The 24,078-nt window shown below is 51.2% G+C and overlaps 3 protein-coding genes across 6 annotated transcripts; 1 reads left to right on the plus strand and 2 right to left on the minus strand.

Moving 5' to 3' along the window:
- Positions 1 to 622: 622 nt before the first annotated feature.
- On the minus strand, positions 623 to 2,123 carry FAU (FAU ubiquitin like and ribosomal protein S30 fusion). Its single transcript, XM_014844871.3, has 5 exons — positions 1,994 to 2,123; positions 1,650 to 1,732; positions 1,406 to 1,550; positions 945 to 1,000; positions 623 to 796 (listed from the first exon to the last, which is right to left on the minus strand). Exons 2-5 carry the CDS (start codon positions 1,722 to 1,724, stop codon positions 671 to 673), a joined length of 402 nt encoding a protein of 133 aa, XP_014700357.1. The 5' UTR covers positions 1,725 to 1,732; positions 1,994 to 2,123; the 3' UTR covers positions 623 to 670.
- Positions 2,124 to 2,195: 72 nt separating this feature from the next.
- On the plus strand, positions 2,196 to 6,227 carry MRPL49 (mitochondrial ribosomal protein L49). The gene is made up of 4 exons (XM_014844868.3): positions 2,196 to 2,335; positions 3,672 to 3,822; positions 4,642 to 4,766; positions 4,880 to 6,227. Exons 1-4 carry the CDS (start codon positions 2,258 to 2,260, stop codon positions 5,024 to 5,026), a joined length of 501 nt encoding a protein of 166 aa, XP_014700354.1. The 5' UTR covers positions 2,196 to 2,257; the 3' UTR covers positions 5,027 to 6,227.
- On the minus strand, positions 6,132 to 13,506 carry SYVN1 (synoviolin 1). 4 transcript variants are annotated; one of them, XM_014844867.3, is made up of 16 exons: positions 13,161 to 13,506; positions 12,165 to 12,313; positions 11,848 to 11,940; positions 11,606 to 11,758; positions 11,418 to 11,466; positions 10,891 to 10,994; positions 10,120 to 10,246; positions 9,921 to 10,020; positions 9,767 to 9,832; positions 9,556 to 9,672; positions 9,295 to 9,458; positions 8,899 to 9,027; positions 8,657 to 8,800; positions 8,388 to 8,574; positions 7,432 to 7,583; positions 6,132 to 7,359 (listed from the first exon to the last, which is right to left on the minus strand). In XM_014844867.3, exons 2-16 carry the CDS (start codon positions 12,294 to 12,296, stop codon positions 7,253 to 7,255), a joined length of 1,824 nt encoding a protein of 607 aa, XP_014700353.1. In that variant the 5' UTR covers positions 12,297 to 12,313; positions 13,161 to 13,506; the 3' UTR covers positions 6,132 to 7,252. The 4 variants fall into 4 exon arrangements, with proteins under 4 accessions (XP_014700353.1, XP_014700352.1, XP_014700351.1 ...); XM_014844866.3 differs by having other exon boundaries at positions 7,429 to 7,583; positions 13,161 to 13,285; XM_014844865.3 differs by having other exon boundaries at positions 8,657 to 8,803; positions 13,161 to 13,285.
- Between the last annotated feature and the right edge of the window lie 10,572 nt (positions 13,507 to 24,078).

Genomic DNA, 24,078 nt, shown 5'->3' on the forward strand with positions numbered 1-24,078 from the left:
ACTGCAGGTGCTGCTAGGAGGGAACCTTGAATCGGCCGCAGAACTCCACTTCCGGGAACACTGATTCAATCCAGTGACCAACCCCGGCTGTGATTAGGTTAACAGGGCCAGCCAGGTGCTCAGAGGTACCAAAAAGGTCACCAGTTCCAATGTAATCAGGCAACGCTCTCCAAAGCTGGGGCAGACCAGATCCCTGCCCTGGACCCCACTAAGCCTCAGCTGGTCCCAAGCTCAGGGAAAGCCCAGATTGGCGGTTTGCTGACACATTTGCTACTGGAACTCCTCCCTCCACTGCTGCCTTCATAAAACCTCCCACCACAATGCTTCCTGTTATGTTCTCTGTTCAAAAGAAGAGTAAGAACAAATAGAAGGATTTGGGGGAATTACCAAGTTATTTGGGATTGGAAGTTGCCTCAAATCTACCTCTGAAGGGCCAGCATCTGTGGTTACTGATTTTCCCGGGAAACCTTTTCTTGTAGTTTACCAACCTTCCGGCCCCTAAGGGCCTCTCTCTCTTCCTAACTTGACGCTGCCAAGAAACCAAAAGCAGGCCTCTCTAATGGACACACCACCAGCCCTAGAAACTGTATCTCTCTCTGCAAATGAAAACGAAACAATGAGATGACTGGGTTAAATGGCTTTATTAGCAAAAGCCAGGATTACAAAGGACTTAAGAGTTGGCATTAGGGCCCTTCTTCTTGCCAAAGGTGGGCACGACATTGACAAAGCGCCGGTTGTACTGCATCCGCCGCTTGGCCCGGCCTGTCTTCTTCTTCTTTTTCTCCTGCTTGGCCACCTGGGAAAACGGAGAGCTGGTCAGACCCTGGTTGACACCTTCCAAGCCTTCCCTCAGGCTCATCTCCAGGGAGGGGGAAGGCAGACACGGAAAGGGCCAAAGATCTTTCAAACAAAGTCCAAATGCCATCACTAACGCTCTCACTTACCTTGGGAGTCTGACCTCTGACTTTCCCAGCACGGGCCAGGGAGCCATGGACTTTACCTGTGGTGGGCAAGGAGAGAGCAAGCAGTTAGGGAGCAAGAAGAGGCCAAGCGGGAAGAAGAACAAAGTCGGAGAAATTTAGCTTCTAACCAAGAATGTCTAGTCTGGTACATTCTGACGTTTCACTTCAGGATTTTCCAGTCCCTGATTTTAAACAAGAACTCAACAGCACCTCGGGGGTCTGGTCTGACCCCCTGATTTTAGTGAGAAAAGTGAGAAACAGAGAAGGATCTAGTGAGTGACTGAAACAGAACCATACGCTGACTCAGTCTCCCGTGGACCTCTCCTGAGCTCATTTGGAGAGAGATAAACAGAAGCACCGCCCTGGATTGAGGACACTGAACGCCACACCCCACACCCAAATGTGCTTACAAACAGTTCAAACGACACTCCTCCCCAACTTACCTCCAAGCATGCGGCCGGCTACTTCCAGAGTGGTCAGAGCCTCCACCCCACACTGGCCCAGAGTAGCCTCATCCTCCAGGGGCGTGCCTGCCAAGAGCACGACTTGATCTTCTGCAGCGATGCCCTCCAACGAGGCCACATGAGCCTACGGGGAAAAATGAGGCTCGTGAGCGTTCCCGCGGGGGCCGAAACGGAAGAACACGGGAGGATGGAGCCCAGCCCGGGGAGCACCACGCGGCCTTACCTTGATCTGGGCGACCGTCTCCTGGCCGGTCACCTCGAGGGTGTGTAGCTCCTGGGCGCGGACAAAGAGCTGCATGTCGGCGACTGAGGAAAGAAAGACTCATGAAACACACACGCCGGCCGAGAGAAGGGCGGGGAACAGGTGGCGGGCTGGGCACGATCGCACCGGGACGTAGGTGGTCGCGGGGTCTCACGTGGGGAAGGCCGGGCCTGCGAGGCAGGTCGGGTGGGGACCGGAGCCCGGCCCACAGAGCAGCCCCTCTTCCTCTATCCTCCCCGCGCCCTCCGGCCTCGCGGGCAACCTGCTATTAAGCTCTCCGGATCCAGCCGTGGCCCAAATCTTACCTGAATCGCTGCCACCGCAGCCGCTACCGCGAAGATGGAGTCGAGAAAGAGGAAGGAGCGAGGGCGCGCACGTCCTCACCGCCTGCTGCGTGCTACGTCACTACTGAGCGACCGCGAGGGCCTTGGCTTTTTGTAGCACGGCCGCTCTAGCTCACCCTCCTTACGCTTCGCGCAGGCGTCATTTCTGTCCCGGCGGCGCGCGCAGGAAGGGGCGGGACCAGGCCGGTTGCGCGCGCAGAAGGCTAGTGTACGGGGCAGTTCAAGATGGCGGCGACCATGTTCCGGGCTGTTCTGCGGGGCTGGAGAACCGGCGTCCAGCCGGGCTGCGGGCTACGGCGGCTGGTGAGAGCGCTGAGCCTGGAGCTGGGGGCAGAGGGCTAGGTGTGAGGCTCCTTGTTATTCCTATAACCCTAAAGACGGCGTCCTACTTGGGGCCTTAGTTTCCCGTCTGATCGGGGCTTCTTTTCTGAGCTCAAATGCAAGATGGAGAGGGAAGGTGGCAGGGCCTGGAGCGCCCTCCGGAGTGTGGGAAGTGGAAACTGATTGGAGGAGAACCCGGGTTAGTCAGGAGTGGGAGGGGCTGGGGCCGGCCGTGGCCGAGTGGTTAAGTTCCTGCGCTCCGCTTCGGCGGCCCGGGTTCGCAGGTTCGGATCCTGCGCGAGGACCTACGCACCGCTCATCAGGCCATGCCGTGGCGGCATCCCACGTAGAACTAGAATGACTCACAACTAGGATGTACAACTATGTATTGGGGCTTTGGGGAGGGAAAAAAAAGATTGGCAACAGATGTTAGCTTAGGGCCAATCTTGCTCACCAAAATAAATAAATAAATGTGGGAGGGACTGCACATCGACTCTCACTGCCTAAGTTTTCGGAGGGGAAACCGTTTGTTTCACGGGGTAGGAGTCGGCCCTGGATCATTGGCGACACTTCTGGGAGCTTAGAGTTTATGATATACAGGCCACTTCACGCTACCTCCCTGTTCTCATTGTAACCCCAGGACCTATCAGGACTCAGGGCAATCTGTTGGGAGAAGTGTCCAAGACTGATCTTTAGGCTGGAGGATGGGAGGACAGACTCTGGAGTGTGACCTTGGATAGATTGTTTATTAATATTTTAATCTTTGTTGGATGTAAAAAGGGGGTATAAAGTAATTATAAAATAACATACCTAACTTGTTGCATTATAAGAATTAAGTGCAAATGATACCCATAAAGCACTTGGTAAAGTGCCTGATGGGGTCTGTATGAGGCCAGAACCTTCTAGGTAAGGGAAGGTCACATCAGATGAGAGTGGAAAATTAGCACGATTGCCAGAAGTTCCTAACCCAGAGCTAGAATATTTCAGTGGAATGTTCAGAGGAAACGTTAAAATGCTGGAAAATGCCATATTGGTCAGACTTCCTGGTTAGTCTGCTTTTCAGAAGTGTACACACACTTCTCATTTGAGTCCCGCAGAAATCCTAAGAGAGGCAGGCCCTTAGAAGTGCCTCGAATTCTTTTCCAGTCCCACCTGCACCCTGCACCCTGGGAAACCGAAGTCTGGCGCTTTCCCACCTCCGCCTTTTATTTATGCTGTTCTCCCCATCTGTGATGTTTCCTTTCTCTACTTCTTCAAGTTCTGTCTATCCTGTGGTGAGTGAGGTGATGGAGAGACGAGTGTTTTGTTTTTGCCTCAGAGCCAGACCCAGGGGCCTCCTGATTACCCCAGCTTCGTCGAGTCTGTGGATGAATACCAGTTTGTGGAGCGCCTGTTGCCCCCCGCCACCATCCCAAAGCCCCCAAAGCATGAACATTACCCCACTGCTAGTGGCTGGCAGCCCCCGAGAGGTGAGCTGGGTGATGGGGATGGCTGGAAGGCTGCAGGGAAGCAGCCCCTCCCTGGTGGTCTGCCCGCCCCAGCTGACGCCCTGGACTCCCCGGTGGGTTCAGGACTTGTGTTGCTGTCTCGCAGGGCTAGCATCCGTCTCATGTTCAAGGAAGGGCCCAGGAATGGAGCCCTGTTCTACTAGTACTGTCCATCCTCGCTATCGGGACGAGGTCTTCCCATGTGGGAAAAGTGAAGCATGGAGAGAAGACCCACGAGCTTGGACCTTCCCCCGCCCGGGCCACGTGCCATGGCTGAGGACACAGCTTGGGAGCTGGGCGGTCTGGGTCCGGATTTGGCACTGCTCTTCACTGTCAGTGTGATCTTGAGTTAGTCGCTTAGCCTCTTCCACCCTCAGTGTCAGCAAAACGGAGAGAATCTGCTCGGCACATCAAGCGGTTAGTGCAGAGCCCAGCGTGGGAGGGCTTCAGTGCTTGTGCATCCCCGTCTCTCTGCCAGAGACTGAGTCAGCCTCCCGGAGCCAGTGGAGAAGGACCAAGACTGGCCCCAGAGGGGCACCCAGAGATCCAGGGAGGCGTGGCCCTGACCTCATTTCTTCCTGAGCACCTTCTGGTGCCAGGCCCTGTGCTGGGCCTCAGGGTTCCAGGGTGAACAAGCTGGTCTGGCTCTAAGCTTAGGGAAAGAGCAGGCCTTCTGACTTGAAGTCGGAGGTGGCTCTGCCATCGGGCGCACTGTCCCTCTGCAGACAGTGAGGGGAAAGGCCTTGGCTGAGGTGCGATGAAGCCTAGACATTGGGCTTATCCCATCCCTCCCTGTTACAGACCCCCCACCCAGCCTGCCCTACTTTGTGCGGCGTTCTCGGATGCACAACATCCCTGTCTACACGGACATCACACATGGCAACCGTCAGATGACCGTGATCCGGAAGGTGGAGGGGGACATTTGGGTAAGTGGGTGGGTGGGTCAGGGTCTGATTCTGACCCTTTCAGGGCTGAAGGGATGGGAGTCCTCTGGAGAGGAAGGTCTCCTCACCAGGCCTGATGTGTCATCTCCCCCCAGGCCCTGCAGAAGGACGTGGAAGATTTTCTGAGGCCACTGCTGGGGAAGACCCCTGTCACCCAGGTCAACGAGGTGACAGGTACTCTGCGGATCAAGGGCTACTTTGACCGGCAGCTCAAAGCCTGGCTCCTGGAGAAGGGCTTCTGAGGCCCAGCTGAGCAGCCTGCAAGACAGCGTCGCCTCAGATTGGAGTCCAGGGGCTCTGTGGAGGCGGGGGTGGGTGTTGGAGCAGCTAGGACAGGGGGACGGAGACCAGGGCTAAGGGCTGAGGCAGGGCAGAGCGAGGGCTAAAGGGCTTCAGAGGAGGCCCTGCTTGCACCGTGCGGGGATGGGACCCTCTGCACAGGTGCCGGCACTGGGCGAGACCCACTAGGGGCAGCTGAGCTAGTGGGGGCATTGGTTGCTGTCCTCCCACCCCGACTGCTGCTTTCCCTTCATTAGAACTCCTCGTCAGCTATGCAAATTCTGGAGCTTGTCGACTGCTCCTCTGGGGGAAGCACAGCCCAGTCCACTTTCGGTGGGGGCGGGGGTAGCACACGCACTGGGGACATTACTTCCCTGGCCCTCAGACCCATCCTGCTGCCAACACTCCCGAGCCCTTGCCAGCCCTGACTTGGTGGTGGCTACGAAGAACACAGATGACTCAGAGGTGGGTCCCGGAGGCCTTCAGCTCCCAGTGGAGCCAGAAGGCCCGGTCACCTCTGCTCCATTCCAGACAGAGTTGGTCCTGACTGGGTCTCTGGCTCCGTGGAGCGAAGTGATTAGCTTTAGCTGGCCTGCCCACAAGGCGGTGCTCAGGAGCTCCCAGCAGCCCAGCACCGGGCCAGCCTCCCCAGCTTCCTGACTGCTATCAAGGCTGGACAGGTTTGCAGGCAGGAAGATGCTGGCTGGCCCTTTGCCCCTGCCATCTGTCCCACCTCCAGGCAATGAACCTTCACACTTGCCCTCTCCCTGGAGTCACAAGGGCCAAAGGCCTGAGTTCCCAACCCCACCCCAGCAAAGTGGCATGACAGGGTTCAGAGGCTGGCTCCCCTACTCGGTCTCTGACCTAAGGCGGGGTCCTTAACCTCGGGCCTCCGTTTATTCGTGTGTAAAATGGGTATATCTTCCTAATGGTTTAATAATCAACAACGTGCCCCCAAACAGTGCTGGCTTCTACAAATAAACCCGCACCCCTGCAGCTCCAGGCCATTCTCAAGTCGACAGCCTGAGCAAGAAAAAGGAGCCTGCACACTGATGGCACGACACCAGCTCCACCAATCGTTAATGCAAGTTTTTATTTGGCTGTATATACAATTTAAGCTATTAAAATTTGTACAATATTTACAAATTAAATAATCATCTCAAACTGTCTCCAGCAACTCTTGTAACACAAAACCAAGGGGGAAAAGACGGGGACAGGCAGGCCTCGGCTCCTGTGGTCCCTGCCTGGCCCAGAGCCTTTTCTAAACTAAAAGACCAGGAGCCTGGCACTCTTGCTCCTCCTTCCTGGGGTCAAGCATTCAAATTCAAAGACAAAATTTAAGCCAAAAGACAATAGCAAGGAAGTAATTCCAATTCTAAACTGAGAAAAAGTTGAGAAGTGGCCTTCCGTGGATTATGGGGCTTGCAGTGGTTCTGGAGCAGACACACAAGCCCTCAGCCTGGAGTGAAGCTGGGCAGTGGCTGCTGGGGGGGACCAGGGACAGTCTCCTCCTAGACACACAGCAGGGAGAGAGGGGCCTGGGGGGAGGGGCAGGGCCGGGTCCCTCAGCCCTGCCCACCTGCTCCTCCACCCCCAGGGGCTCCTTTCCCTGAGTTGTGTGGTTGCTGATAAGACATGTAAATGCCACAGGGCATAAGGGGCACAGCCACCACCACAAAGGGCTTCTGGGAAGTTTAGGGTGAGAAAAGGACGTGGGTACCAGTCTTGGAGGGGGCCAGGGAGCAAGTTCCTGGCCTGCCTCCAGGCCCTTGAGTCCACACTTGGGGATGGGAGGGAGCTAATACTGTTTGGCACTGCAGCGTGACTCCACACACACAAGTGTGGCTCAGAGGGGCTGCCCCTTCTCCCAGAGGCAGGGAGGGCGCAGAGGGCTTCGCAGAGGCTGCACCTTTCTGCCTTCACGGCCCTGCAGAACTCAGGGCTGGAGGGTAGGAGGGAAGGCTGGAAGTGACCCAAGATCTCCACGGCTGCCCGGGACAGTAAGGGCTGGAGTCATCTGGGGCCTCATGCCTTTTTCCACTTGGCCTAAGGGCTGCCACCTCCTCTGTCTCAGAGCTGAAGGTTACTACTCCCTGGTGCAGATACAGAGGGAGCTGGCACTTGGTGGCAGGACATGTTCCAGCAAGGGCTGCTCAGAAGTGGGGGCAGGGAACAGGACCAGGGCAGTGTCAGTGGGCAACAGGGGACTCCAACTTTTGCAGGCGACGGCGGCGGAGCTCTGCTGCATCAGGTTCCCCATCCTCAGGCAGCTCCTCGGAGCCCAGTGACTCAGGTGCTGGGGACAGAGAGGTCGGAAGTGGAACCCAGAGAAGCCCCAGCCACCCCACTGTGGGCTGACCACAACTACCTGGAGGCTTTTCGGGTTCAGAGGCTGGTGAGGAGGCTCCTGGGGACGGGGTTGTGGCCTCAGAGCTGGGGATGCTGGTGGAGGAGGCAGCAGTGACAACAGAAGGGGCAGTCTCCTCAGTGGGGTTGACGGAGGTGGCAGGCCGGGGGGGCCTAGGAAGACAAGGACCAAGCTTGGCATGACTGGGCCGGTTCGCCTGCCCCTGGGGAGCCTGGCAGGGGGAGCGCAGCACTGACACGCCTCCGCAGCCCCGGGGACACAAGCGAACATGTGCTGCAGGGATTGTCGTGATTCTGTCCCACAGACTGGCTGTAAGCCCCGTGCTGGCAGCTGTGCTGGCCGTGTTCCCTGCCACACTGCAGGGTCCGCCCTGGGGTGCCAGGCACCTTAACGGGGCATCCACCTGAGACATTCCACTGAATCAAACAGCACTCACGTCTCAGACTCCAGCTCCCCTCCCACTTGTGCTGCCACTGCTGGGCGCACTTTGCAATGTGACCTGTGACCAGGAATTAGAACCCTTCTCTTCAAACAAAGTAACTCAAGTATAGCAAGTGAGGGATGGGCCCAGGACTTGAACTCAGGCCGGGCTGGCTCCAAGCAACTTTTTCTTTGCCGTCTCAGATCGGGGGGCAGTGATGCCTGGCTATGTCACCACGTCAGGAGCATGCACATGATGAACTAAAGCGCTGAGAACTATGGGTAACGTGACTTTAGACAAACATAAAGGAACCAGATTCAAGATCAGCTCTCTAAGAAACATCACTCCTACTTAGCCCAGACAGGCCTTCTGCAGGAGGACAAAAAGGCACCAAGAACCCTGAGACCCTGGCTGTGCCTACAGATAGGTGGCCTGGATCAACAGGTGTCACAGAGAAAAAGGCCAAGAACCACTGCTGGGGCCTCTTCCCGGCAGCTCCCCGCCCCGCCCACTCCAGCGCCCTGTGCAGACGTACCCCAAGGACGCGAGCACGGTGAGGTACTGGTTGATCTGCAGCATGGCGGCGTCCAGCAGCGTGTGGATGTTGCGCAGACTCTGCAGCCGAGCCTCCAGGTGCTGGCGCTCATGGCCTTCCAGAGCCCGCAGCTCCTCTGGGGTCAGCCCAGCAAAGCCCGCAGGGGGCACGGGCATCGGGGGGAAGGCTGGAGAGAAAGGCTCAGCCTGGACTGCCTGGGCCTGCCACCCGCCGCCCTCCACAACAGCTCCGAGAGTGGCCCAGCTTACCAAAGGGTGGAGGCAGAGGCATGCCCATCCAGGGAGGGGGGAAGGGGAAGCCGGGGGCAGGGCCGGCCTCGGGGGCGGGGGCAGAGCCAGGTGCCGGCGCAGAGGCAGCTGTGGTTGTGGCTGCTCCACTGGGCCGAGAAAGTGCTGCTGAAGAGCAAGAACAGGAAGTCAGCGAGTGTTGGTGGGCCTCTGGCTTCCACTCCTCCCAGCCCCCTGGCTGTCACAGTATCCAAAAGGCTCACCTGCACTGGTGGATGGAGGGGCCACAGCCTCTCCTGAGCTGGGAGGAGGTGGGACGGGTGGAAAGGGGCCCATGGGGGGCCACAGCGGGAACATGCCTGGAGGAAAGGGAGGCAGGAGGCCCTGGGGGACTGCGGAGAGAGGACCGGGTGGTGAGAAGACGTCCGAACCGCAGGCGAGGGGCTGACTGCTGGGGGCTCTGGCCTCTGCCCCCACAGGCCTCCGAGCTCAGCCTTGATCACACCCCACCGCAGTCACCTACGTCTCTTCCTGTGACCCCTCCTCCACCCGGACTGGCTTCTGGAGGACACGGGCTGAATCCCCTCAGCATTTCCCCTACCCAGCCCAGAGCGAGTACCCAACAGTGTGCTGGATGGCCTAGTGAGGGGGCCACTCACAATTAGGGGGCTGGGGCAGGAGTGGTGGAGGGTGGGGGGCAGGTGGTGGCCCCTGATCCGCAGGTTCAGGGGGCGGTGGTGACTGCGTCGGCAGTGATGCCCGAAGGACGTCCATGCGGCACGTAGGGCAGGTCTGCTGCCGCTGGAACCAGGAGCGCAGGCAGCTACAGGTCAAGACCAGGCGATGGTCAGTAGGGCCCTGGAGGCCTGCCCCCCACGGCCGGCCCCCTGATGTGCAGGGCTCCCCAGGGCCCCTCTCACCTGGTGTGGAAAATGTGGTTGCAGGGCAGTCTCTTGGCACCAGTCACCATCTCTTCTCGGCAGATGATGCAAACATTGTCCATTGCCTGGAGTTCCTCTGGGGTGGCATCTGGATACCTGGTTAGGACAGGCCGGGGACACATCAAGACCACAGCTGGAGGCAGGGCCCTGGGGCGGAGCTTGGGAGAGTAGCTGGGATGGGCCCGCTTACAGTGTGTTCATGTTGCGGATGGCCCGGCGAGACATGATGGCGTCTGTCACAGCTTTCTTGAACTGCCTAAAAGGACAATTTCAGTGAAAGTTGGGAGAGGGAGGGGAGGGATCAGGGAGGAGTCAGGGGCATGGCATGACGGGGCTGGGCTCACCTCATAGCCAGGTACATAGGCCGGATGGCAAAGAGAGGGAAGGTGTGCACCTTGATCATGATGGTCATGAAAGCCATGTACAGCAAAACTTTGATGAAGCCTGGGGGTAAGGGGGGGTGCACAGAGCAGCAGGTCACAGGGCGTGGGAGGCAGGGATGGGGAACTGGTCTAGGTCAGGAGAGGCCCAGACTCCTCTCACCTGTAAAGAGCTCTGTGTAGAGCATGTACACGGCCTTATTGTCCCAGGGGTTCTCGCTCTGGAGGTCCACTGAGTGCAGCACGTACTTGATGAAGATGGTGAGCACCATAGTCATCAGGATGGCGTACTGGACGGAGAGGACAGGGGACATAAGCACGCAGCCCCCGCCCCCTTGTGCAGCTATGTTCTGCTACCAGCAGGCAGGGCGCAGAGACACAAACACAGGCTTGGACACAGCCCAGGTCCTCCTAGTTCCTCCACTCACTGGCTGCTGTGATTTGGGGCAACTTGCTAGACCTCTCTGAACCTCAGTTTGCTTGTCTGTAAAATGACAGAATTAACTCTCTCTTTAATAACAACATTGCTTTGCTGATTAAGACATGCAGGTCGAATGCTCAGCACAAGCCCTGGCATACAGTAAGCACTCGACAAACGTGAGCTGTTGTCACTGAACACCTTCCTCTGTGCCAGGGACACACCTCCCCAGTTGTCCATCAAACTAATTCCCTCTGTCCATCAAGCTGCTCGAGCACCGACTTTCAGAAGACTTCCCTGAACCCCAGGTCAGGGCTCCTGCCCCCCACACCCGTTTCTGGGCCTTCCCCACTCTCCTAGAGGACAGGGCGGGCGCTGGGACTGACTGATGGCCGCTCCTTGGTGGCCCGCACAGGACTGGCCACAGAGCAGGTGCTCAGTCAGGGTATGTGGCTTATTCAAGGCCCATGCAGTGCCCCCTCAGGCGTGTCCTCCCAACCTCCCAAGCCATTTTACCTCAAAGCCAAACACCAGCTGCACAGAAGCCCCACGGGTCAGGATGCTGTGATAGGCATGGCTGACGAAGAGGAAGTCCAGGATGCCCAAGAGGAACATAAGGGCTGTGGGGACCCCCGGATGGGGGGGTTGGCGGCATCAGCCCAGGGCCCGACAGCCACTTCCTGCTCTAAGACAGCTCCAACCCTCAAGCCCAGTATGGCCCCAGCGATCTAGTCAAGGGGGCACACTCCACCGAACCTGGTCCCCTGGGAACTCCTGTTCTGCCTTGGGGGGCACTGGGGCAGCCCAGGCTCCAGGTGAGGAGGCCAAGAGCTAAGGGCCAGGCAGTTAAGAAGCCCCGGAGTGGAACAGGACACAGATGATGCAAATTAACTTCCTAAATTATCTTTCCTGTACAGCTGTGGGCCAAGAGGGCAGCCCGTGCTCTAAGGTGCCGATCCATGGTTAGTGACTTCATGTTCTAGTCCTCCAAGGTGCCTCTTCTCCCTCCAGCGCCCCTCTCCCCTCCCCTGGGTCTCACTCACAGACAATGCGGCAGTGAAAGAGCCAGGAGATATTGGGGCTGCGTTCCATCTGAGGCAGAGCACAGAGGGGGTGTGTCAGCAAGGCTGGAGCTCAGCCCACGCCCCCCATCCCAGCCCTCCCTCGACGCCTGCCCACCGGCCATTCCTTGGCTTCTGTCTGCTCCAGAGCACCCTGTGACCCGACTCACAAAGTCCACACGGTCCTCAGCCAGCCAGTGAAAACACTTGAGGAAGAGAAGGAGAGTGAAGAGCGCAACAAAGCGGGGGCTGAAGTCATCCCGAAAGACGGTGAAGGCCAGACAAGTCTCGGTGACAGCATACCAGGAACGTTCCAGAAGGTGCTGGGGGTTGAACAGAGAATGATGTAGAACTCAGACATTCTGCTTGCCCAGCTTTCTGCTCCTCACTCTGGGGGCCATGAACATCTTACCTCCATCTCTGCAGCCCTCAGCTGTCCAAAGAACACCTTGCCCATCACCTTGCCCAAGAGGAAGACGAGGACAAAGGCCTGGATGTACAGGACCTAAAAGTGAGCAAAGGCCATGTTTGAGGTCACTTTCTGCTTTGCTCCGCCCGGGGCTCAGCACTCAGGAACCGCCCCACACCCCCATCCCCAGGTGTTCAATGCTAGGCAGCTGCTGGCGGCCCGGCCTCTCTTACTTACCTGACCCCTGGCCCCACCCCTGTCTCAAGCAGACTCCTCCTCCTCTCCCAGGGAGTTCCTCCCTCCCCCAGCCCTGAACTCACCGCCATGCTGGGGCTGGACTTGGTCAAGTACACCACCGTGGGGTAGAACTGGTGCTTGAGGTAGTAGGCATGAGCCACCACAGCCCCGGTCAGCGCCAGGCTGGCCGCCATCATCACGGCGGTGCGGAACATTGCCCTGGCCTGGAGACCTGCGTGGAGAAAGGAAAGGAGATAACCGGTGTGATGACCACACCGTGCGAACCCAGCACGGTGCCTGGAACACAGTGTCAGCAAAGAGGAGAAAAAGAAAAATCTCACTTCACCCTCACAGTCATCACATCGGGAATATCTCATGCTCCCCCGTGTTACAGAGAAAACAACTGAGACTCAAAGGGGTTAAGTGATCACACTGACGCAAGGCCTGGGGCCCGAGTCAGTCTTGTTTCAAACCTAGGGCTCTTGCCACGCTGCCTGCCAAGCCGCCGCCTCCAGGGAGGCATGAGGAAAGGCAGCAGTGCTAGAGGAGCGTGGATCTGCTACCGCTGGCGCTAAAGTGGAGGGGATGGAGTGGATGCAAACGCAGAAAGCTCCAGAAGCGGGAACGTGCAGACTGGACTGGGAGAAGCCAAGGCGCTGGGGGGCGCAGGCGGGCAGGCGACAGCGCCTGTGACAGCCCCGCCAGGGTGGGCGGCTGCGACGCGCATCCCGCGGGAGCGGGCAGGGTACGGCAGCCTGGAACCCTGGCGCCCCCAAAGCCCGGGGCAGTGTCAACTCGGGGCACTGAAGAAACGGCCGAGCGACAGGATGCAGCGGCGGGGCGCAGAGGGGGCCGGGGCGCACCCCGGCCGCGCACCTGTAAGCGCCCGGGGCTGCGAGCGTCGCAGGCGGGGCCCAGCCTCCGGGAGAGCGGCCTCGCCGGCGCCTGAGGTCTACGGCGAGTTGACAGGCCGAACGCGGGCGGCGGGGCTGAGGGGGCGCGCCGACCCCCGAGACCTCAAGGGGAAGGCTCAAGTCCCGGCCCCACCCACACCCCGGGCCAGACCCCGGCCCACTCACCAGGAGCCCAGCGCCGCGAGCCCGCTCAATCCCCGCGACTGCGGAGGCGGCCCCGGTTAACAACACTCCCCACCCCCTGCGAGCCGGAACTTCGGGGGTGAGACACCTCACTTCCGGCGGCGCGGGGCGGGGCGTGGGCCGTACCAAGCGCATCCTTCCCGAGCCCGCTCGGCGCACTCTCCGTGGCACCGGGAACAGTAGTTCCACCGCCGTATCTGGAGTTCGTGCCCACAGTTTGAGCAAGAGATGCGAAAGGTAGTCGGAGTGGAATAGGGCATCCGGGGGTGGAGAGAGGCCCCCTGTTTATTAATCACAGATGGTATCGTCCCCGCCACGGAGTGGACTCAACCCAGCCGAGGACTCTGGCTCTCAAGCTGCCTGGAAGGTGGAGCGTCGTACGGGCCGTACCACTTGGAGGGGGGAGTATGCAAGGGACAGATTTTACAGACTTTAGAGAAATCAAACGTTTTAGAGCATCGTTCCAGGGGGGTTCGCAACAGTATGACAAATAAGATGCTTTCCGGGAGAAGTGGATTCCGAAAAGAGAAATCTGTCTCTGCCATGATCACCCCCAAATTGTGTGGGAGTGAGTTGGGCCCCCGTGGCTGCTGCTGATTGGTCAAGATAGAGTTACGCGGACCAATAAGAAAAAGAAAGGAAATCTGATGGCCTATGGGAAGAGAACAGCAGGTGAGCGGTTGCTAGGGGCGGAAGGCGGCGTTGCCTAGGACTAGATCCAAGCCCAGCGGGAGGAGAGTGCGGAAGGTGCAGGTTGTGGGCGGGTTGCTGATGTCTGTCTTGAGGGCCTGTTTGCTGTGCCACGCAAGGGAGGGGCAGCCAGGTGTGCTGGGGACAGACCTCTAATTCGGGCTAATCTTGGGATGGGAGTATTTCGTGCAAAGATTGACTTCAGTGCCGCATGCCCGCACCCCTCCCCGTGCCTGCAAGTTTCTGTCCTTGTTCAGTCCTGGGCCGTAGCGACAACTCCCCTGGTCCTTGGCCTGCCCTGTATTTCAGTCTCTGTCTCGGTCGCAGCCAACTCAGTCTGGTCATTGACAGAATGGAGCTAATGCACCCACTTTGTGCCTTGCGTTTTCCTCCGTCATCTCATTTAACCATCAGTCGCTAAAGTTCGTGAGCTAGGTGGTGCTATCCTCACTCTATACGTGGGACAGTTGAGGTTGAGAGATGTAACAAGACCTGTCCTGGGATTGGCATCAGGTCTGTCTAACTCTAAGTTCCCGTACTGTTGGCTTCAGCCACCTTAACCACCACCTGTTGACCTGAATTGGTCTGACTAGTTTAGTTTGTAACCTGTAACTGATTTGGCTGCCCCATAAGGCCATCTGTGACTTTTTATTGACTGCATCCCACGGTCAGCTTTCAGTTCTTACCTCACTCAACCTCTCTCCGTTTCTTAAAAGTCTTCTCCCTGAGCTTCTGTGATCCTGCATACCTCTGCTTTTCTCTCTGGCTATATATCTGCCCCTTTCCTGTGCCCATCCTTTTATTTAAATGTTGGTGTCCCCGTTGGCCCCTTCTGTTTGCGTTCCCTGCATGATCCTCTTTGTTCCTGTGATTTCAATACCTCCACTCAGTTGCTGATGACGCCCGTGTCTGGTCTTTAACTGGGATCTCTCCTGCTTTTAAAACAATTCAGTGTCCCTAGTCCTCCACCCCAACCCCAGCTCCAGAAACCTGGGCATCACGCCTGCCATCTCCCTCTCCATCTGCCCCCACATCCAAAATGGCAGTTAAGTCATTTATTCAATTGTCTACAAATACGTATTCCATGCTGCTTGTTCTAGGAACTTAGGATGTCAGTGAACAAAGATCTCTGCCTTTGTGAAGTATCATCTTGGTAGATGTGATGGACGATAAACAATATACATTAAGAGAATTATCTAATATGTTGGAAGGTAATAAGTGCTAGAGGGAAAAAGTGGAACAGAGTCAAGGGATCAGGAGTGCGGTGGGTGCTTGAAGCAGACTGCAGTGTCAGCAAGACGGTGACATTTGAGCAAAGACTCAAGGGAGGTGAGGGCATGAGCCAAGTGGATGTCTGGGTAAAGACTTGCAGCTAGGTAAGGGTGGACTGGTCCTGGTTTCTTGGAGGAAGTGAGTGTGGCTGGAGTGCAAATAGCAAAAGAGAGAGCAGTAGGACAAGGGGCCAGGGCCAGATGGTGCTGGCCATTACAGGGACGTCGGCTTTTACTCTGACATGAGGAGCCGTGGGAGGGCGTTGAGCAGAGGTGTCACATGCTCTACTTAGGTCCCCTCCATCTCCTGTGTTGGAACAGAGCGTAGTGGGGTGGGGGACAAGGGTGGGAGCAGGCAGACCAGTTAGGAAGCTCTTGCGGTACATTAGGCAAGAGATGAAGTCCTATTGAGCGTCTCTAGAATTCCTTCTTTCTTTTCCATCTTCATCTCCTGGTTCTAGTCCAGACCGTCATCATCTCATGCCTAGGCAAATGCAACAGCCACCTAATTGGTCTCCTTTCCTATACTCTCCTCCCTATTTATTGTCCATACAGGGGCCAGAAAGATCCTCTGACACCTCAGCTTATATCTCGCCTCCCCTCCCCGTACTCTGCTCTTCAGGCATATGTCCTGTTTGTGGGGGCCCTGGATGTATCATACATCCCATGCCCCAGTAGGACCGACACTTTTTATATAGGCCTTTCCTCTGGCCACGAATGGCTTTCTCCTCAAATATCATCACAGACAACATTGCCTAACTTCTCAGGCTGGACGGGGGCCTCTTCCGTTTGTTCCCACAATGCTTTCTGCTTTCCCCATCGTGGCATTTAGCACCCTGTGCTGATATTGGCTATGCATTTATTTTATTTTATTTTATTTTATTTAAGACTTTATTTTTCCTTTTTCTCCCTAAAGCCCCCTGGTACACAGCTGTATATTTTAGTTGTGGGTCCCTCTAGTTGTGGCACTGGCTGTGGATTTAAATATCGCTTGCACAGGCCCTGAGCTTAAGGATGGGAGCCTGAGGAGTTTTTCCTCACTCTGAACAAAGTAAATTTCTGAGCAAAGAATATCACTGGTGTTAAAGGAAATCATTTTATTATGATAAAGGGGTCAGTCAATCAAGAAGACATATAATAATCCTACCCATTTATACACCTCATAACAGAGCTTCAAATTGCAAGAAGCCAAAACTGACTGAACTGCAAGGAGAAATAGGCAAATCCATAATAACAAAGATTTCAATAATCCTCTCTCATTGATTGATAGAACAAATAGGCAGGAAATCAGCAAGGATATAGTAGCCTTGAGCGACACCATGAACCACTGTCAACCACTTGACCCGATGGCCATTCATAGAACTCTTCACCCAACAACAGCTGAGTACATTTTTCTTAAATGCATACAGAACGTTTACCAAGACACACCTATTCTGGGACATTTCTCCACACTAGCAATGACCAATCCAAAAATAAAATCAAGAAAACAATTCCATTTAAAATGCACCAATAAATTTAAAAGAATTCAAGTCACGTAAAGTATTTCTATGACTATGATAGAATTAAGTTAGAAATCAATAAGAGAAAGATCCTTGGAAAATCCCAAAATATTTGGAAACAACACACTTCTAAATAACCAATGGATTAAAGAAGAAATCAAAAGGGAAATTATAAAGTAATTTTTAACTGAATAAAAATGAAAACAACATATAAGCATTAGTAGGATTCCACTAAAGAAGTATTTGGGGAAAATTTATAGCACTAAATGCTTATATTATATTCTATGTTAGAAAAGAAGGCAGGTCTCAAATCTATGACCTCAGTTTCCACCTTAAGAAACTAGAAAGAGAAGAGCAAATCAAACCCAAAATAAGCAAAATAAACAAAATAATAAAGTCCAAGAGGAAATCAATGAAATGAAAAACAGAAAAACAATAGAGAAAATCAATGAAACCAAAAGCTCCTTCTTTGAAAAGATCAATAAAATTGATAGATCCCTAACCAGACTCATCAGGAAAAAAAAGAAAAAGACACAAATTACTAATAATCAGGATTGAGAGAGGTGACATCACTTCTACAGATATTATTATGGAAGTATTAGATATTAGGGTAGTATTAGTAAAGTAGATATTAGAGAGTATTATGAAAAATTTTATACCAATAAATTAAACAATTCTTAAGAATAGGGGCAAGGCAAGGATGTCTGCTTTCCCTCCTTCCACTCAATGTTGTACTGGAGATCCTGGCCAGCGCAATAAGGCAAGAAAAAAAAAGGCATACAGAGTATAAAAGAAGAAATTAAACTGTCTTATTCACAGACAACATGATTATCTATGTAGATAATTCTAAGGAATCCACAAAAAAGGTACTAGAATAACTGAGTTTAGCAAGGTTGCAGGATAGAACATCAACATGCAAAAAGCAACTGCATTTCTAAATACTATCAGTAAACAATCAGAAATTGAAATTTTAAAAATACTACTTACGTAGCATCAAAAATATTAAATGCTTAACATGTTATTTAATATTTAACGAAAATATTAAATGCTTTTATTAAATTATAAAATTTATTTTAAAAATATGCAAGACCCGTACACTGAAAAGTACAAAACATTGCCAAGAGAAATTATATATCTAAATAACAGGAGAGATATACCATGTTCATGGATCAGAACACTTAATACTTCTATGATGTCAGTTTTCCCCAAACTGATCAATAGAGTCAATGCAGTGCTAGTCAAAATCCCTGTAGGCATTTTGTAGACATTGACAACTCATTCCAAAATTTATATGAAAATTCAAAAGACTAAGACAACCTTGAGAAGGTTGAACAGAATTGGAGGACTTATGCTACCTGATTCCAAGATTCACTATAAGGCTACAGTCATTAAGACTGTGACATTGGTGTAAAGGTGGACATATAGATCAGCGAAACAGAATATAATCCAGATATAGGATGACATTTTTTTTTTAAGATTTCTTTTTTTTCTTTTTTCTTTTTCTCCCCAAAGCCCCCCGGTACATAGTTGTATATTCTTCATTGTGGGTCCTTCTAGTTGTGGCATGTGGGATGCTGCCTCAGCGTGGTTTGATGAGCAGTGCCATGTCCGCACCCAGGATTCGAACCAACGAAACACTGGGCCGCCTGCAGTGGAGCGCGCGAACTTAACCACTCGGCCACGGGGCCAGCCCCTAGGATGACATATTTATATTGATTTTTGATAGAGGTACCAAGGCATTTCAATAGCAAAAGATAATCTTTTCAAAAGATGGTGCTGGAACGATTGGGTATCCGTATGTGCTAAAACAAAACAAAACCAGAAACTCATCCCCTACCTTGCATCCTATACAAAACTTAACTTGAAATGTATCATAGACCTAAATATATAAGCTAAAACTATAAAACTTCTAGAAGAAAACATAGGAAAAAATCTTAATGATGTTGAGTTAAGCAAAAACTTCTTAAATAGGACACAAATAGCATGAACTATCAAAGGAAATAAACTGGTAAATTGGACTTAATCCAAATTACACTTTTGCTGTTCAAAAGCCGCTATTAAGAAAATGAAGGAGCTGGCCCCGTGGCCGAGCGGTTAAGTTCGCGCGCTCCGCTGCAGGCGGCTCAGTGTTTCGTCAGTTCCAGTCCTGGGCGCGGACATGGCACTGCTCATCAAACCACGCTGAGGCAGCGTCCCACATGCCACACCTGCAAGGACCCACAACGAAGAATATACAACTATGTTCCGGGGGGCTTTGGGGAGAAAAAGGAAGAAAATATAATCTTTAAAAAAAAAAAAAAGTGAAAAGGGGGCTGGGCCCGTGGCGTAGTGGTTGAGTTTGGTGTGGGCTGCTTTGGCAGCTGGGGTTCATGGTTTCGGATCCCAGGCATGGACCTACACCACACATCAGCCATGCTGTGCAGGAAAGTCACTTATATAAAGTGGAGGACGATTGGCACAGATGTTAGCTCAGGGCTAATCTTCCTCAAGCAGAAAAAGAGGAAGATTGGCAAAAGATGTTAGCTCAGGGCTAATCTTCCTCAGGGAAAAAAGAAAAGCAAAGAAAAAGTTTGGGGGAAAATATGTGCAAAAACATATGTCTGGAAAAAGATTCATATCTAAAATACATAAAGAATTCTTACAATTCAATAACAAGAAGATATAAAAGCTAATACAGGGGCCAGCCCCGTGGCAGAGTGATTAAGTTCACGTGCTCTGCATCGGCTGTCCAGGGTTTTGCTGGTTCGGATCCTGGGCGCGGACATGGCACCGCTCATCAGGCCATGCTGAGGTGGCATCCTACAGGCCACAACTAGAAGGACCCACAACTAAAAATAAATGACTATGTACCAGGGGGCTTTGGGGAGAAAAAGGAAAAATAAAAAAAATCTTAAAAAAACAAAAGGCTAATACAGAAGTGGGCAAAAATTTACCAAAAAATGTCTGCCAATAATCACATGAAAAGATGCTCAACACCATTAATCATTAGCTAAATGCAAAGGAAAGCAATGAGATACTACTGCCAATAGAATGACTAAAAGACCAGGCTAAAAGGCTAAAGACTCAGCACATCAAGTAGCGGTGAGGATGTGGAGCAACTAGAACTCTCATACATTCCTGGTGGGGATGCAAAATGGTATGGCCGTGTTGGAAAACAGTTAGGTAGTTTTTTATAAAGTTAAACGTACATTTACCATATGACCCAGTGATTCCATTTTAGGTTATCCAAGAGAAATGAAAGTATATGTGTTTACACAGCTATGTATGGCGAGCATCTCAGGTGGTTGCATCTCAGGGGCAGGGGTGGGGGAGGGGTGGATTCCACAGCAGCACAAGCAAACGTTTTTGGGTGTTGGAAACATTATATGTCATGATAGTATACGCATTTGTCAAGCACACCAAACTATATACTTAAAATTGGTAAATCTTATTGTATGTTAATTATATCTCAAGGAAGTTGATGCACAAAATTGTTGTAAGTGAATATACGTTTTGACCTAGACCTTTGATTTTCAGGAGTCTATCCTGCTTAAGAGTGTGTACACAGGCCCGAGGATGATTCCTACAGCATTCTTTGACATAGTAAAACAATAAAACCGCATGTCCATTAGGAAGAGAATGGTTAGATCCATCTTGTCCAATAATATTCAACCCTTTAAAAAGGCAGATTTAAAAGGATATCAGACCCATTCATGATAGATATGACCCAAAGTAGGAATATATCGGAACTTCCTGAGCCTGATAAATGACATCTATGAAAAACACACAGCTAACGTCACACTTAATGGTGAAAACCGAATGCTTTCCCTCCAAGATCAGATACGAGAAAAGAATGTCCACTCTGCCACTTCCAGTCAACATTGTAGCGAAGTTCTAGCTGGCAATTAAGCAAGAGAAGAAATAAAAGGCATCGAATTGGAAAGGAAGAAATAAAACTATCTCCTTTTGAAAATGACAGGATCTTGTATATAGCAAATCCTAAGGAATTCATACCCTCCCCCAACAAAAAACTATTAGAGTTAATAAATGAGTTTAGCAAGGTTGCAGGATAGAAGATCAATATGCAAAAGTCAATCGTATTATTATACACTAGCAATGAACAATCGAAAAATTAAATCAAGAAAACGATTCCACTTACAATGCACAAAAAAATGCTTATGGGGGCTGGCCCCGTGGTGTAGCGGTTAGCTTCGACACACTCACTTTGGCAGCCCAGGTTTGCAGGTTCAGATCCCAGGTGTAGTCCTACGCCACTCATCAGCCATGCTGTGGTGGCGACCCACATGTAAAGTGGAGGAGGATTGGCGCAGATGTTACCTCAGGGCTAATCCTCCTCAGCAAAAGGAAAAAAAAAACGCTTATGAGTAAATTTAAAAGAAGTATAAGACTGGTACACTGAATATTACAAAACTCTTGAAAAGAATTAGAGACCCAAATAAATGGAAAGATATCTCATATATATGGATTTGAAGACTTAATCCTGTTAGATGACAATACTCGCCAAAATTGATCTAAAAATTCAGTAGTCCCTATCAAAATTCCAGTTGCCTTTATCGGAAAAATCGACCAGGTGATCCTAAAATTCATGTGGAAATGCATGAGGCCCAGAGTAGAGAAAACAGTCTTGAAAAGGAAGAACAAAGTTGGAGTACTCACACTTCCTGATTTTAAAACTTACTACAAAGCCACAATCATCAGGATTATGTAGTACTGACATAAGGATAGACAAATAAATCAATGGAGTAGAATTAAGAGTCCAGAAATAAACCCATACATTTATAGTGAATTGATTTTCAGCAAGGGTGCCACGGCCTGCCCGGTGGCACAGTGGTTAAGTTCGCATGTTCCACTTTGGTGGCCCTGGGTACACTGGTTCAGATCTGGACCTATGCCCTACTTGGCAAGCCATGCTGAGGCAGGCGTCCCACATATAAAGAAGAGGAAGATGGGCACGGATGTTAGCTCAGGGGCGGTCTTCCTCAGCAAAAAGAGGGGGATTGGTGGCTGATGTTAGCTCAGGGCTAATCTCCCTCAAAAAAATTAATTACTAAAACAATAAAATAAAAATAAAAAACAAGGGTGCCAAGACAATGCAATGGGGGAAAGAATAGTCTTGTCAACAAATGATGCTGAGGCCCCTACCTTACACCATACACAAAAATTAGCTCAAAATGGATCAAAGACCTATATGTAAGACCCAAAACTATAAAAGTCTTAGAAGAAAACTTAGGCATAAATCCTCATGACCTTGGCTTAGATAATGGTTTCTTGGATATGACACCAAAAGAACAACAGAAGAAAAACTAGATAAACTGGACTTCATCAAAATGTAAAACTTTGGGGCGGGCCTGGTGGCGCAGCCGTTAAGTGCGCACATTCTGCTTTGGTGGCCCAGGGTCCACCGGTTCAGATCCCAGGTGCAGACATGGCACTGCTCATCAAGCCATGCTGTGGCAGGCGTCTCACATATAAAATAGAGGAAGATGGGCACAGATGTTAGCTCAGGGCCAGTCTTCCTCAGCAAAAAGAGGAGGATTGGAAGATGTTAGCTCAGGGCTAATCTTCCTCAAAAAAAAAGTAAAACTTTTATGCTTCAAAAGACACCGTCAAGGGCCTGGCGCAGTGGCGCAGTGGTTAGATTCACACATTCACTTTGGCGGCCTGGGGTTTGCTGGTTCAGATTCAGGCACAGACCTACAGCACTGCTTGTCAAGCCATGCTGTGGCAGCGTCCTACATATAAAGTAGAGGAAGATGGGCACGGATGTTAGCTCAGGGCCAGTCTTCCTCAGCAAAAAGAGGAGGATGGGTGGCAGATGCTAGCTCAGGGCTAATCTTCCTCAAAAAAATAAAAAAGAAGAATGTGAAGCAAAATAACTCTTATGGAGGCAGGGTAAAGGAGAAAGGAGACTGATTTGAAAATACGTAGTAAATTTGAACATGTGTGTACCCTTCAACCTAGCAATTTCACTCCTAGAGAAACTCCCCAGATGTATAGAAGGAACATACACAGAATATTCATTGCAGCACTGTTCATAAGCAAGGAAAATTGTAAACACCTAAATATGCATCCTTAGAAGAGAATGCATAACTTGTGATTTAATCATGCAATGGAATACTGTATAGTGAAAACGAATGAAGAAATTCAACTCGGAGAAATCTCTAGAACATGACGTTGATCAAAATAATAAGTTGCAGAAGAATACACACAGTATGATACCATTTACTCTATTTTGTTTATGGATAGAGATATACTAGTAAAAGTATAAAGAAATACACCACATTTAGGATGGGTAGGTGGGGAGGATAAGAATTTTATTAGATGGGGGCCAGCCCCATGGCCAAGTAGTTAAGTTCACCCGCTCTGCTTCGGCGGCCCAGGGTTTTGCCAGTTCGGATCCTGGGCGTGGACATGGCACCACTCGTCAGGCCATGCTGAGGTGTCATCCTACAGGCCACAACTAGAAGGACCCACGACTGAAAATACACAACTATGTACCGGGGGGTTTTGGGGAGAAAAAGGAAAAATAAAATCTTTTAAAAAAAGAAAAGAATTTGATTAGATGGAGACGCAGGAGGAACTCACCTGCATTTATGGCGTTTCCCTTCCTAAGCTGTGGGGGGTACATAGATGTATCTAAATTTTTCTCTTTTTGTAATCTGAAATATTTTGGTAAATGTTTCAGGTAAATCTGTGTCCTGACTTACAAAGATTTCTAAGACATTTTCTTAAGTTAAAAAAGTAACTTCCAGAATAATGTTATAAGTATGATCTCAATTATGTAAAGAAAAATTAGCTGCATGTGTATATTTGTATACATATTATGTACCATGTATTATACGCACCTGTTAAAGAGGAGGACACTGTTGACAGCGGACATCTCTAGGGAAAAGAGAATGAGGGGAGGCGTGTTGTGAAGGGAGACAGCTGCGTTTCACCCTGTATGCTTCTGAGCAGCTTAAAACCATATGAAAGTGAATGTATTCATCTATTCCTTGTGTAATAATTTACAAAATGATTTTGAAGATTTCAACGAGTCAAAAAATGCAGATACCCCATGACCCAGCAATTTCAGTTCTAGGATCCATCCTGACAAAGAATTCACTGAAGCACGGTGTCTAATAGAGAAAGTTTAGAAACAACCCATATGCCCATCAATAGGTAAACAATTAAATTCTATATCCATACGGTGGAATGCTATAATAAGAACTCAAGTTTACTAAATGCTTAGCATGTGCTAGACTCTACAGTCGTGTTTTCATTTAATGCTTACGATGAGGTGGACACCATTATTTCCCTCATTTTACAGATAAGGAAACTGAGGCTCAGAGAGGTGAGCCATATGGCCAAAGTCCCTCAGAATGCAGACACAGGATTTGAACCCAGGTCCATCTGTTTCCGCAGTCACCCCGGTTGACCACCATGCCTCCTAAACTCAGG

The sequence above is a fragment of the Equus asinus genome, chromosome 17, assembly GCF_041296235.1.
Source record: "Equus asinus isolate D_3611 breed Donkey chromosome 17, EquAss-T2T_v2, whole genome shotgun sequence".
NCBI lineage: Eukaryota > Metazoa > Chordata > Mammalia > Perissodactyla > Equidae > Equus > Equus asinus.